We start from the raw sequence: 15,459 nt of genomic DNA, 5'->3' as shown, positions 1-15,459 counted from the left end.
TTTTTATTACACTTTTATGGTTTTTATAACTATTTCTTTACGGGTTGCACTGGTCTTCCGAAGCTCAGTAACCACAAAAGAGCTTGAATTTCGTCAAGATAGTATTTCAATCTGACCCTCCATTTTCGATGACCTCTAAAATTAATAAAGTATAACTTTTAGAAATAAATCACCCCCTAAGAAGATATTCTTGATCCGTTAAAATGACCGGTGCCGTCTAAAAAAAGGAGATAGGAAGCCGGACGTAAATAAAAAGAATTCTGGGGTCAGGAACTCCCAAAAACTTGATCCCACCAAACTAAGCATATTCTTTTACCCAACTTTTTCCCCTGTAGTTTACTCTAATGATGACACCATGAAAAAAACTCTATAAGCTCATGTGGTTATTTTGTTTGCATATCACGCTTAACCAATAAGAAATGTTTTAAGTGTAAACTTTCGAAGACAAAAAAAAAATTTTTTGTACACCTGCGAACAACGAAGCAGCTATACGTATTGTAAAAGTCACTAATTTCTACCACATGAGATCAAATTTTGAAGTTATTTTTTATACATATGGACTGCTCACTTTTTATTAAACCGATATTAAAAAATCCAGTAGAAAGTACAAGTCCTTTTTTTAGATAACCCCTTTTTCTCTAAACAGCATAGGAATACAATTAAAAAAAAAATAAAAATATGAAACATAATAATAGTAATAATAAATTGTAAAAAATGTTTTTACAAAAAATATTAGCTAAGTATATGTAAAAACAAATCCCTTTTTTAGTCTACAGTTATCCTCATGACTATTGCTTTTATGAAAGTATTTGTAATAAAAAATTATTTTGTTGAATTATACTTAAAAATTTTCCTGATCTGGTGATACTATATATATAGTTTATTATACTTAAAGACTATCAGTTAATACTGTGTAACAAAATATTTTAGTTTCTAGATAGTTTATATCTAAAAAAATGCAATCAATACCAGTTGAAGAGTGATACTATGGAAGTTAATGAGTTATTTAAAAATGAGGATGATAATGAAAGGGTACCACAAATGGAGGCATGCTGCTGTAAATGCATGCCTAAACGATATCTCTTAGCACTCCTTACTTTTACAGGTTTTGTGAATGTGTACACTTTGCGAGTGAATCTTAGTGTTGCATTGGTAGCTATGGTTTCATCTTCTGTAAAGCAGTTCCCAAATGGTACATCTTACACCGTAAGTTCATCACATGACGTCTAGGTTTTTATTGGTAAAAAACAAAAACATTATCTCTTAAAGAGTTGTTATCAGTACTTTTTTGATAAAATTTAGGTTCCAGCAGAATTTGAATGGGACTCAGGATTACAAGGTATATAACCAAATTTGTATTGTATAATTATAAAATTGTAATTAGAGTAGTTTTTGGCCGCCACATATTTATACTTAAAAATTAAATAAGGGGATAAGTTCACCTTTGAAAATCTTATTAATCTTTCATTAGCAATAAAACAACTGACACAAAGTAATAAGAATCAAAACTGAAGATCCTCAGTTTATACTGAACTTACAGAACATAATAATGACAATGCTTATAATCTTAAGGTAAATCATAATCAAAGCTTTTCTTTCTAGGTGTTATACTGAGTTCTTTCTTCTATGGTTATATTTTTACTCAAATACCTGGTGGGTGGTTGGCTGCAAAATATGGAGGAAAGAATTTGTTTGGTGGTGGAATTCTAATGACTGCATTGTTCACTCTACTTAGCCCATTAGCAGCTCGTTTTCATCCTTCCCTTTTAATTGTTGTTCGAGTACTTGAAGGTATTTTTGAAGTAAGTTTGAACTGCTTCTAGTTAATGGATTTATTAATATATGGTAAATATATACTTGTACCACAATACATTACACCAGCTAAAAGTACTATTAGGAATTTGCTTAACTTTAAATATAGATATTTATGATTGTTATGGGAAGCATACTTAAAAATCTCTGGATAACTTAAAATTAGTCAAATATCAAAATCTAGTAATGCTTTCAAAATCAATAGAAAATTTAAACAATATCTGTTATTAAAGGAAAAAAAAAAAAAAAACCTTTATTATTTGCTATAAGCTCTATCATATTATTTGCTTTCAGCACTCAGGTAATTAACATAAGAAAAATGATAGAACTCTCAGATATTTAATGTAAGCACAATCATAGAACTCTGATATTTTTGTTTTTGTTATAATTGCATTTTTTTATTAGGGATTTACTTTTCCATGTGTACATGCCTTGTGGAGTAAATGGGCTCCTCCTTTGGAAAGAAGTAAATTGGCTACAATCTCATTTTCAGGTATAAAAAGTTAGTGTGTGACATTTTTCAAAAGTGATCCAAGGCCTTACTCATCTGATTTAATCAAAAAACTAATACTCTATATCTTGATATGAACATTTACCCCCTTTTTAAACAAAATGTTTTACACATAACCAAATGTAGATATTTTGTAAGCATAATACTATATTTTATTTATTTATCAAAATTTTAAAATTACAAAGTTTGTACTGTTTAACCTAGAGGTTAATGATTTGACCAGCATTACTTAATTAATTTTTGTACTTATTTATTGTATCAAACAATAAAAGCTCTAATTTCAGTTAACTTTTTAATCTATGTGAAATTATGTTAAACTAAAATAATCGAAATTTAAAATGACAAATAACATAGAAATTGTAAATTTCTTAAGTCATGGCAACCACCTTTTTTCATATATTTTGAAATAAAAAACTAGTTGTATGTTTTTATCAAAAGTCAGGATTTTTTTGAGAAAATCTGAAGAAAATTCCAGGGGAAAGAACCAATTATAAGGCCCTTAAATGTTAAAAACAAAGCTGTGGACAAAAAAAATAACACAAATGAATTTCACTAAAGTTTTCTCCATTTAACATTTGTAAATTGAGAAATTGTTTAAAAATATTTTAGAATATACTCTATTTTGTAATTAATGTTGGTTGCTGCCAGTCCATTTAGTTGCCTCAGTGCTAAAATGTCATGGTGGTGTCATTAAAAATCAACCAAGATGAATAGAAACATGATACAATTTCACAATGGTCAGACTTTAGCTAGTCCCAGGACAGAAACCCCTCATGATTATTTATGAAGAAACACTTCAGAGTGCTTAGGTTGACCTCTTTGAGTTGCTTGTTTTCATCATGTCAGACAAGTTAAGAAATTCAGAAAAATTATTTAAAAGAATGTATGACAGTTATGCTACAGATGCTCATTGTGTTAGTCTGATGTTTTTCTGCTCTATGTTGTGTGTATTCTAAAGTTCCAAATATCACAATAAACTATTAAAGAAACTTTTCTGGTATTTAACTAAAAAGATGCTAATTGTTCTTTGGAGCTGTAAGGTTCTACCTGAAGTGTGATGTACTTTAACCAACAAACTTAAGGGGTCATTTTAGTTATAGATATTCACAAGCCTTATTTGCTATCAACAGGTAAAAATAAAACTATAACATCTTGCAAGTTGTGTAGTAGAACTGACAGGAACATTCAAACATTCACAAAGAAATCAACAGTTTGTATTGAATAAACTATAGTAACATGTATGTAAACTGTTTAATGATTGCATGTATTTTACTCACTCTACTGTTATTTGTGTCTGCTGTATTATTATAAATGAGTACTGTTAATGAAATATAATTTCATAGAGTTCTGATTATTGTTTTATGATTACAATATTGATTTGGTTAGAAGATGGCACACTTAAAGTCTGAATTTTTTAAAAACTTTGTGAACAATTTTGCTTCATTAAAATGTAAAGAATATAAATGGATAAAAAAGCTTAAAATTTTAAAATAAAATTGTAATTATTATGGGAAAAAGACTTTTGAATTAAACTGATAGGGAGTAATCAATATTAAAATATTTTTTTTACACAATTTCTTAAATATTTTTTAAGGACCTTTTGCTGGAACAGTTATTGGAATGCCTTTGTCAGGACTAATTGCTCATAAATATGGATGGCCGTGGGTCTTTTACTTTTTTGGTGAGGAAGAATCTTTAACTAGTCTCATGAAGTTTTTCTTTTTATAGTTAAATGTTTTAACAGGTTATTGTTTTTCTCTTTTTCAAAGTCCTTGTTTGTAAATTGTCTTCAATTTCTTTTTTCTCTAAGTTGGCTTTCAAAGATTTTTATCCATAATAACTTTCTGAATAGAATCCTAAATACAAATATCTCAATTACTTTGAAAAATGATCTTAATTTAGAAAAAACTTTTCTTTTTGAAAAAAAAAAAAAAAATCATTCAGTTGGTTTTCTTTTATTTTTCTTGATTATACAACTTTTATAAATTTAGGTCTTCTTGGAGTTGTTTGGAGTTTTTTTTGGTTTTTGTTGGTCACAGATTCACCAGAAGATCACCCTAAGATTACTGAAAAAGAGTTAGAATATATATTAAGCAGCTTAAAGGCAGATAAAACTTCAAAAAAGGTACCTCAAGAGACTTCACTTTTTCTAAATAATCAAGTTACCATAATACTAAACAAGATTTATTTTATGCCCTTCACAATGTTTTTACTAATTGTCTTATATAATCCAGGCTTCAGTTAGGGTGGGCAGATCTTGCCCACAAAATTTTTTTTTTTTGTGAATTGTCAAAAATTAAGTAGTGAAATTTGCCTGCCACTGTTTGACTTTCCTAAATATGCATTAACCCTGATTGATTTTAGTGATAATCACCACTTTGAGGGGTTCTTTATCATAGTTCTAAAAGTTTTTAATAATAACATTTTAAAAAAAGTTTTGTGTTAACACCCAAAACAGATTTGTTTTCATTCTGTAAATTATGCATTTCAAACTTTTATAAGAATTTTTTTCTATACTGTGGACATACCTATCTAGTTTTATCACATCCCTGAATTTTGCTTATGAAATTTTCAAAACTATAGATAAAATACCTGCATACATGTGTTCAAAGTCTGCAGGTTAGACAAAGTGTTAAAATTTTTTTAAAAGAAGAAGTAAGTTTTGCCCTCCTAGTCCAGATTCTATTTTTCAAAGCTTTTTAAGTTTTTGTTTTACAGTTATGGAAAAAAGTATCTGGAAAAACTATTTTTAGGTATAATTCTATATTAAATGAAGGAAACCTCATACTGTTATATATATTTTTGTAGCTCTCTACAAGCTCTATCTAAATGTACCATCAAACATTTACTATATTAAGTAGACGTCTCTTTTGGTAAGAAAAACTAAAATGACTGTGGAAAAAAGTATCCGGACAAAAATATATATATATTTTTTTTTGTAATTTATTTCTTTAATATTTAGTCCATCCTCCTTTATTAGTTAATACTTCGTCAATTCTCTTAGGCATTGACTCAACCAGACTCTTACACCTCGTGATATCTATAGAATTCCAGCATTTTCTGAGTGCTTCCTCGATATCGTCTTTTTTCGTCAATACGAGCTTACAAATTTCTTCCTTGACTACTTTCCATAGGTTTTCTATAGGATTCAAGTCTGGACTTTGTGCTGGCCAATCTAACATCTCGATATTTTTGCTTTGGAGCCAGGCTTCGGTATTTTTTGCCTGATGTTTTGAGTCACCATCTTGCTGGAATAAGAATTCTCCATCGAATAACTCTCGAGCAGATGGTAGCATATGATTTGAAAGTATTCTAACATACTTAGGGGAATTCAATGTATCCTCTATAACATGAATACGCCCAACACCATTCCAACTGAAGCATCCCCAGGCCATGACATACTTGTCATGCTTTATTGTCTGTTTAACATGCTTTTGTTGCATTAACTCACCTGGTCTTCTCCATGTCCAACGTCTACCATCTGAACCATTAAGGCATAATTTTGTTTCGTCTGACCATAATACCTTCTTCCAATCATCAACGGTCCAGTTTTGATACTTCTTTGCAAACGCAAACCTCTTTGCAATATGTCATTTGGTAAGTAGTGGTTTTTTGGCAAGTGCTCTACCATGTAAATCATACTCATGCAGCCTATTTCTAACAGTTCGAGGACTTATATTGACTAACTCGAGTTCTCTGAGTTGATTCGCAATATCTGTTGCATTTGGTCTCACGGAATTCTCAACCAAAGTGTGGATTTTTCGATTAATCTTTGGAGTTGTTTTTCGTTTTCGTCCAGATCTTGGGAAACTTTTGAGTACTCCATGCTTTTTAATTCTCCCCAGAGTATCTTGAACAGTTGATTTGGGCATACAAAGCTGTTGAGCTATATCTCGAACTGTTTTGCCTTCTTTTGAGAGCACTTCAATCTCTTTCCTAGCAACTTCCTTCAATTCTTTACTTTTCACCATGGTAACGGTTGTAATTGGGTTCTAAATGTTATAGAAATAGAAATTATGGTTTTTATCATTTTTACTTATATTATGCCATTAACTTTATTGAAAATCTTGACCAAAAATTAGCAGAAAGTAACTGTCCGGATACTTAATTCCACATTCATTTTAGTTTTTCTTACCAAAAGAGACATCTACTTAGTGTAGTAAATGTTTGATGGTACATTTAGATAGAGCTTGTAGAGAGCTACAATAATATATATAACAGTATGAGCTTTCCTTCATTTAATATAGAATTATACCTAAAAATAATTAGTCCGGATACTTTTTTCCGTAACTGTATCTATTTGTTAATTTATCAACATTTATTTATTATAGATACATACACACACATACATAGATACATACATACTTAGATACATACATACATAGATACATACATAGATACATACATACATCTTACTCCCTGTGGAAAAAAAGTTTTTTAAATTCTTGTAATCTTTATTTCTTATTGTAGCCTTATCCCTCCAAATTCATTACAATACTGTGTCATTTTTTTATAAATCTAATTCATAAAGTAACATAAAGGAAGCAGTCATCTCTCTACACATTTGTTTTGTGGCCTGAAAAAAGTTGCTGGTAAATTGTATTTTTCATTGATATTTTTATTTATGTAAATAGATGGTGAAGACACCATGGAAAATGATCTTTACTTCACTACCAGTTTGGGCCATCATAGTAGCACATTTTACAGAAAACTGGGGCTGGTATACTCTTTTGACTCAACTACCTACTTATTTAAAGAAGATTATGAAATTTTCACTTCAGGAAGTATGACTTTTAAATGAACTTTATCTTTCATTCCATTTACATAAACCTATCCAAAAAATGTTCATATATTTTTCATACAAAAATACAAAAAAATATTTTATAAAATCATTATCTTAAATTGGTTTAGTGATCATAAATTTTACAATCTCTTTGATTTTATAAATAATTTCTAAAGTTAACTATTTTTTAACTGCTCTCAAAATTTAAAGTTTTCTAGTTAAAAACAAAACAAAAACAGAACAGTTTTTCTTTCAAGAGAGAAATTTTTAAAATTCTTAATCTACAGTTAGTTTTTTTTTCTTGAAATTGAAATTTTTTGTGCATTTTGAAAATCTTAACTTTTGTGAAAAGCAAATTTAAAGCAGAGAGACTTTTCAAAGTAGGTTTTGTGATGGGTGAATGTGTAGGTTTTTGTGACTAATTAAAGATTCTTCCAAACTAAGTTGCTAACAAAAAATACAACCAAAATAAAAAAATCATAAAAACTCCTTGTCAGATATTACACTTTTAAGAAACCATTTCGTACACTTTTTCTCTTATTTTTCTAATGAAAACTCATCTTAAATAAAGTGTATAGATTGAAACAATTTAAATAACAAATGTAAAAGTTTCAAGGTTTCAAATTAAAAATATTTTTGGATAAATGTTTAAAATTACATCAATTTGTTACCTTTCTGTTTTTTTACTTTTCTTTCTGTTTTTTACTTTTTCTGTTTTTTTTTTACTTTTCTTTCTGTTTTTTACTTTTTCTGTTTTTTTTTACTTTTCTTTCTTTTTTTACTTTTAAATTTGATTAACAGACATAAAAATCAATTATATAGTGGAATAGGCTGAAAGATGTTATCATATAAACACAATAAACTCAATATATTTGAAATTTAAACTATGAATTTGACACAATGCTGGCATCATTTTTACAAGAATTTATCATATAAACTAAAATAGTTCCATTTTAAGATACGACTTGCTCAAAGTGCTGTCTCCATTTGTCAATGATGAGGTTTAAAAATCTGTTGATTTAAAGATTAAATGTCTGGCAAACTTTTTATACAAACTTTTTATATGGTACATAATGTAATAAGAACTAAAGAATTGTTATTGAATCATTGTAAAGTGTTGCATTTTAACTTATTGTATATTGTTACTAGAACCAGTTAAAAAGGTTAGACTGTAAAAAGATTTTTGATTTAACAAAAATTTAACAACAGCTTTTTTCAAATATCTACCATAGTTGTTGTCTGAGATGGTAATTTTGCATAATTCCCAGATCTATTTACATAGTGGATGTATGCTTTTACCAGCCTCCTCTGACCATAGTTCCAATCCACCTCCTTTAAGACAAATAAGCCAAAAATTTATGTGGTAAAGAACACACTAGAATTTCATGGTTTCAGATAGCTCAATAGTTTGCATGCATACAACTAATTCATTCAAGCTCTCTTCTGAGTTTCCTTTCACTTAATTACAAAAAGCTTTTTGAACAACATTGTTCATAGCATTACAAGCAATTCAATATGGCATTTGAAAAAGAAATGGAGCATCCTTCATGGTAAACATTGCTTCAGGGCTTTTCAGCATTTTCTGCACTAATTCCTTTCAAGTATATTATCATGATAATTTTGAGGAATGACAATTAAATGTAAAGACTACTGCAATATTCTATCTCTATGAACATCTACAACAAGGCCATATCAACACAAATGATTAACAAATACAGCTGTAACTCTGACTGGAAACATTTTTCAAAAGCAGTCATTTCTTGTGGTTCATTAAAAAAGAGTAGAATTACAGTGCTGTTGCACATATTAGCAAGTTTTTTTTGTTATTTTTAAACTCTGTATACTTTTGAAAATTAGACCTGAGATCTCCATAGGTTCTCAATTTTTGACAATTATGATTATGATTAGTTTTCTAATCTTTACTTTAAAACTGTCATATATTTCATCTTCAATCCTTCTACCTCCAAGGTACTACAAAGGTACTTAGGACAAAGCAATATAGGCTAGGGTATGATATAAATGCTTTCTGTTCTCCATTTAGTATAGTTGTTAATTTTAAATCTGATACAAACAAGGAATGCGGTTACTATAGGTTTCTTTGATATTATGAACCAATTCTCTTAGATTAATCATACAACACAACATTATTAAAATAATAAAGCTTTAAAAACATCAGTGTTTATGATAAATTTTATTTCCTCGCTCCCTTCTTCATTTGTTATTTTCATTTTTACTCCTTGACTTCTTTTTTTAACTTCAAGAATATCATCACCAGTTTTTTTAACTTCAAGAATATTATCACCAGTTTTTTTAACTTCAAGAATATCATCACCAGTTTTTCCATCATTTAAAGAACTTTTTTTGGTACAGATAAAGCTTTGCAATCTTTGCAATCTACTTTTCCATATTCTGCTTTACTTTCATATCTTAAAAAATTTACTTCCTTAAGGAATTACATCCACACTTTGGGTTGGTGTTGCTTTTTTTGATCATTTCCTCACGATTAGTTTGTTTTGTGGGATTCAATTTCTGAAACACAGTATTAACTTACATTTTATACATTCCATATAATGAAAATTGATAAATTTTTACTGAAATATTTTGGGTAATTGTTATTAAATATTTGGATGTTACTTTGAATTCAGTTTCTTTATGTCCTTGAAAAGTTAACTTATAACCATATAATGCTCATATTTTTGCACTTTTAAACTGGTGCCAAAATAAAAAGTGTGAAAATCTGCACTTGAAGGATTTTTTTCTAAATTTGATAATGTATTACCATATTGTTACTAAAATATCTAATATTTTTCATAATTATTAGAGCTCCATTTTCTTGTGGAGCTGGGTAAAAAAATTTACATATTTTTAACGGTATAATATTTCACAAGAAGAAATTCCTTTATTTCTTAACATAATTTCATTACATTATATTTTTATATCCATTCAATGTATAGTGACAATTTTGGTTGTACCTTTATTGAAAAATTATTTGTTTTGGTAATGCAGTTTTAAATATTTTCTTAGATGTAAAGTGAACACCCAAATTACCTTTACTTGATATAGGCTGGTGTAATTTCAGCATTGCCGTATTTTGCAATGGTCATTGTTGTGCAATGTGGTGGTCGGTTTGGTGATTTTTTGCGCAGGCGTAATATATTAGGAACAACTGCCGTTAGAAGAATATTTAATAGCATAGGTATTTATAAAACTTGTCAGATTTTTTTGCATGCTTTTAAAAAAGAAGCATTTTTATGGATGTACTCGCCCTTTGAGTGTAAATACTTTATATAATTATTTAAAAATCTGTATTATTGTTAATCATTCACAATATAAACTTTCTTAACCTTTATATTGTGAATGCATTTATAAAATTCTCACATTCATCATAAAATTTTTTTTTAGGTTTCTTTTCCCAAGCCAGTTTTCTTATTATTGTTGGTTACACAACAGACAAGCAGTTGGCAATAATTGGTTTAACATTAGCAGTTGGTTTGGGAGGTCTCACATGGACTGGTTTTCCAGTCAACCATTTAGACATTGCACCACGCTATGCCAGCATTTTATTTGGTATCAGTAACTGTATTGCTACTCTTCCAGGAATGTTTACGCCAATCTTGGTGGGATATATTACAACTAACGAAGTGAGTTCTCGGTTAAATATTTTCCTTTTTTAATACGTTAGACTTGTAATCAAAGATCAGTTACACAAACAATATTGATTTTGTGGTCTATAAAAATGAGACGTAACACTGCAGTTCAAACAAACAAAAAAATGTGGAAAGTATGTAGAGAACGGGATAGTGTTAAGACCAATCTCCAATTAGGAAAGTTTTCGCTAATAAAAAAATTTTCTGCTTAATGAATGTCCGTTTTGTGGAACTTTTTGTATTCTAGAAGAAAACTTTCATAATGCAAAATATTCTACAAATCTTACATGACCATGAGTCCATTAAATGGTTTGATTGGTCCATAGGAGAATTCCTAAATTTTACTGGTTGAATCTTATAACGTCGAATTAAAGTGTGAAAATAAGTGTTCTTCTAATATACATGTCAAATAAAATACTTTCTACTTTCTAATTTTCTATTTGGCATTAATCATATTAAAAATCCAGAGATGATAATTTAGTAAACAGCAATGTTTTTTAACGTAAATGTAAAACTTGCTCTAAAAAAAGCCACTTAAGTGAGTTTTAAGGCTTCTTATGACGCTCTGAAAGCTTGAAAAATAAAGTTCTCTACTTCGATTAAGAACATCAATTTACGTTTTAGACACAAGAGGAATGGCGCGTTGTATTTTTCATATCTGCTGGAGTTTACGCTCTTGGATTGATCTTTTATGCAATATTTGTCTCTGGCGAGAAACAAGCCTGGAACGATGAAAATGTTAGTTACGAGGAGGGAGACGCTGAACTTGAAACGCTTCTTTCACCTGCTGATGAAATCAAACAAAGAAGATGATCCACAAACACTTATATTTCTTTTCCGTATGTCTTTGGGGTTTCTACTTAAAATCACTAATTTTTATTTTTCTTGCACGAGTACATAAATGTTTTCTGAATGCAGAAAATCAAATGTGGTAAATGCGTAAATCTGAATGCATGACGTTGATAACAATCAATTCTTAGAAGAAAATTAAATTATTTTTACATTTAGCTTGTATATATATAGTTAGAGAATTATATTTTCAAAAACTAAAATTTGGGATTAGTTGAATACCAATGGCAATTTTTAAATTATCACCACCATTTACGCTTTAAAAGCTCATCGTTTTTTTATTTGCTTTAACTCATATTTTAAATTTAAAAATAATTTATTTTGCGGGAAATATTTATGGATTAAAGTTAATTATTTAATTGTATCTTAGTTATTTAAATATCTCTTGATGTATATTCAAGCTTATCTTTGTTTTTAAAAACATATTGGCTTTGAGGGAAAAGCGAAGCGCGGGATTTGAGAAACCTCCAATCTTTAATCGCCTTATAACTTACAGTTTTTCTCAATCGAAAGGATGAAAAACTAACTCCAATCAGCATGAAGATTAAGGGCCTGTTTATATGGACAAGGGCTAGCCCGTTTGCCGAGCTAGCCCGGAAAACGAGCCAGTTTTAAAATTGCGTTTATATGAATTTTTGCCAAAAAAATAAAAAATGATATCGAGGCCAGATATCATTTTTTATTTTTTTGGCAAAAATTCAGATAAATGTAAAATAGTAAACAAAAACTTGAACAAGAATTACAAATATCAACAATATAAAAATGCCAAAAATTATAGTTACACCTATTACACGAAAAACAAGTGGAAAGAAGTATGGTCCATGTGAATTATTAATGACGGAGCCAAGTACTTGCAGACAGGTTATTCAATATTACTACTATCTTATTCATGTAAAGCCAACTGCAGATATCATAGAAGTTACTGAGAAAATTAAAAATAATTTAAAATCAATTTGGGCTGCAGTGAATCCAAATCTACCTCTAATAACTGACAAATCTATTGCTAGAAAGGTAAAGGATCTTCTCATTCTAGTGAAAAGCATTAATTGAAAGCATGGTAGAGCAAGTACCAAACGAAATCTTGATGCAAAATTGGATAAGCTTTTCGATATTTCTTCTTGTTCTTGCTCATTGGATATGCTACCTTACAGTGATAGAAAAGTATCATGCAATAAACAAATTGCTCAGAAGAACATATTATATTTGCCCTCAAACGCGAAAGTACCTCTTGAAGATAGAGTTTATCTTCGAGATCAGAGGCAGAAAATTGGTCCAAAAGGAGCTTATCAATTTTCTTCAGTTAATAAAGTAGCTTTCAAAAGAAACAAGAGGATTGATAATGAGCGACAACAGCAATCTCAAAGGGTAGTTGATAAAGCAGAATCTCTCATACAACAAACAATGTCATCTGAAGAAGCTAGCTGTTCAACTGAAACTGAGGTAAACTTATTGTAACTTTATTGATTTATTTGAAGTACACGCAAATTTTGTATGCTGCAATTTCTTTTAGGAAGAAGCTGAATGGCAACCAATAAAGAAATTTCTTGAAGACTACAACTTAATTAAACTTCCCAGGTTTGCTATGGAATTAGTCAGAAATGAGTGTTCTTCAAACTTAGGTACAGCTCTTGCAAATGCTTTACAACATGACATTAAACATATTTTGAGAAAAGATGTTGATATCAATCACATCTTGATTGAAAAGTGCAAACTAGATAGGGCTAAAGCACAAGTAAAGATAGTTAGTGAAGGTAAAGATCTAGTAAAAAAAAAACAGTTACTTTGCCTTGGTGTGGATAGCAAACTTGATCAGACCACTCGAACTTCTTGCATAATAAACTCACCTGAAGGGGAATTCCTCAAAAAATCTATTGAACCTGAACATCACCTCACATTTATTTATAAAGATGGAAAATCTACTGGAACTTTTTTGACTAATAGAACAATTTCTATTATTGGCGCAACTGGTTTAGTACTTGCAAAAGAGACGTTCAGTGTTATACAAGAATTTAACAGTATTGAAAGTATTCAGGCAGTTCTTCTTGATAATACTGCTACCAATACTGGCCCAATAAGTGGTTTAGTGGTAAAACTTGAAGAACTGTTAAAATTAAAACTGCACCTCATTGGGTGCGCGCTACATCAAAACGAACTTCCTTTAAGAGCTCTTTTTAAAAAACTAGATGGTTTAACAACTGGACCAGGAAGCTTTAGTGGCCTTCTTGGCAAAAGATATGCTGAAAATATTCAGCATTCAAATCAAATTTTGTTTGAACCTGTCACAAATTCTATAGTTGATGGGTATATTCCAAAAGAATTACTGAAAGACCTTAGTAGTGATCAAAGACTTTTATTTGAGTATTGCAAAGGAGTAGGATCAGGAAAAGTTGCTGATAAATGGGCTGCTTATAATATTGTTCCACTTAACCATGCAAGGTGGTTAACTCTAGCTATTCGCATTCTCTGTTTATATACAAGAGACAATCAACCAAACCAGTCTTTAAAAAAACTAGTCTACTTTATTGTTCAAGTTTATGCTCCAGCATGGTTAGAAATAAGGACATCATCCAAGCTGCACGACTCTCCTCGTCTTCTTTTTTCCGCTATCGTTTGACTAAATATTCTCCCATTTAATAATGTGGTACATATTGTGAAGCAGAACATTAAAAATAACGCATTCTGCCTAAGACCTAAAAACGTTCTCTATGCCATGATTAAAGATGATGACAACAAGATCCGAAATCATGGTTTCAAATCAATACTAACTCTTAGACAAAGGTATCTTTTTAAATTATTTAATTGACTTTGTAACTAAAAAAAAACAAACTTATTATCCTTTTAAGCACAATCATAACGCAGTTTTGATCACAATTTTATATTTATAGAATGAACTTGACCAGTTTTCAAAATGAATTAAAAAAATTCCTGTAATAAATTTTAATGCCAATCACTGGTATGAGTTGATAGACCTCACTGCTTACAGAACCTCCTACTACGCAAAATTTTATAATTCAAGAAATTTAATGCTTCATAGGCAATTCTGTTAAGCCAGATATTCCGGACTTCCCATCTCACTCCCTGAGTGTAGAGCAAACTGTTAAACTAGTATCGGAAGCATCCCATTACGTTTACGGGTTTGAGAATCGGAACAGCTGCATCTTGACAAAATTGCTTAGCAGAAAGATGCGTCAAGCATATATGTCATAAGGATATTATTCCCATTCATATGATGATATTTTTGAATAAATTTAAAAAGTTACTAAATTAGATAAAGAACTTTTTAAAAATTTAGAACCATAAATTATAAAAAAGGTGTTTAGAAAACTTTTTAACATATTCTCACAAATGAAAACTTTAATTTCCGCTTATCGCTTTTTATGGCGTTTTTTGTAAAATCGCAATGATCTTTAAAATTAAATCCGCAAACCATTTTTCATCGAAAATCGCTGAAATTTTTTGAGGTATCTCATTTCAACTACCTCCAACTACTGCAACATTACGCAATGGGCCGGGGTAAAATCGACCTACCCTAATATACATAGTGTATAGATAGTAGTTAATCCTTATAAAAATGGAGGATCAAATGAGTGAGTTTGCTTATGTAATCTTAAACACGATTTTTTAACTAAAAAGACAAAAAAAAAAAAAAAAAAAACTTATTATATACTGAATTTACTCATTATAAACAAATAATAATAATAACAAAGAAAAACTATTCACTTATTTTACTTTTAACATAAAATTATATTCATCATAATTAACGACATAAAAGAGAGCATTATTGCAAGAATTCAAAGTTCTTGTTATTGCAATTTTTTCTTGTCAAATAGCAATTTTTTCTTGTCAAATAGCAATTT

At 29.5% G+C, this 15,459-nt stretch overlaps 1 protein-coding gene and 1 pseudogene across 1 annotated transcript; both read left to right on the top strand.

Annotated features, from left to right (window-relative positions):
* The first annotated feature begins 246 nt into the window (after positions 1-246).
* Positions 247-11,995, top strand: LOC145190879 (vesicular glutamate transporter 3-like). Its single transcript, XM_090067243.1, has 10 exons — positions 247-1,206; positions 1,303-1,339; positions 1,603-1,802; positions 2,218-2,305; positions 3,918-4,004; positions 4,315-4,448; positions 6,958-7,107; positions 10,170-10,302; positions 10,509-10,747; positions 11,378-11,995. Exons 1-10 carry the CDS (start codon positions 988-990, stop codon positions 11,564-11,566), a joined length of 1,476 nt encoding a protein of 491 aa, XP_089923369.1. The 5' UTR covers positions 247-987; the 3' UTR covers positions 11,567-11,995.
* A 1,174-nt stretch (positions 11,996-13,169) lies between these two features.
* On the top strand, positions 13,170-14,848 carry LOC149882021 (uncharacterized; annotated as a pseudogene).
* Positions 14,849-15,459: the final 611 nt, after the last annotated feature.

This window comes from Hydra viridissima, unplaced genomic scaffold, assembly GCF_058129835.1.
Source record: "Hydra viridissima isolate aposymbiotic clone 2 unplaced genomic scaffold, HvirCarnegie_v1 scaffold_11, whole genome shotgun sequence".
Classification (NCBI taxonomy): domain Eukaryota; kingdom Metazoa; phylum Cnidaria; class Hydrozoa; order Anthoathecata; family Hydridae; genus Hydra; species Hydra viridissima.
The sequence above is the reverse complement of the archived record's forward strand: the minus strand, read 5'-3'. Positions and strand labels throughout refer to the sequence as shown.

Bases quoted from the DNA above. Each gene is read 5' to 3' on its own strand.
- LOC145190879 (XM_090067243.1), top strand. From the start codon at position 988: ATGGAAGTTAATGAGTTATTTAAAAATGAGGATGATAATGAAAGGGTA. The intron at 1,207-1,302 runs GTAAGTTCATCA...GATAAAATTTAG, and splicing joins CAAATGGTACATCTTACACC to GTTCCAGCAGAATTTGAATG. The intron at 10,748-11,377 runs GTGAGTTCTCGG...TTTACGTTTTAG, and splicing joins GATATATTACAACTAACGAA to ACACAAGAGGAATGGCGCGT.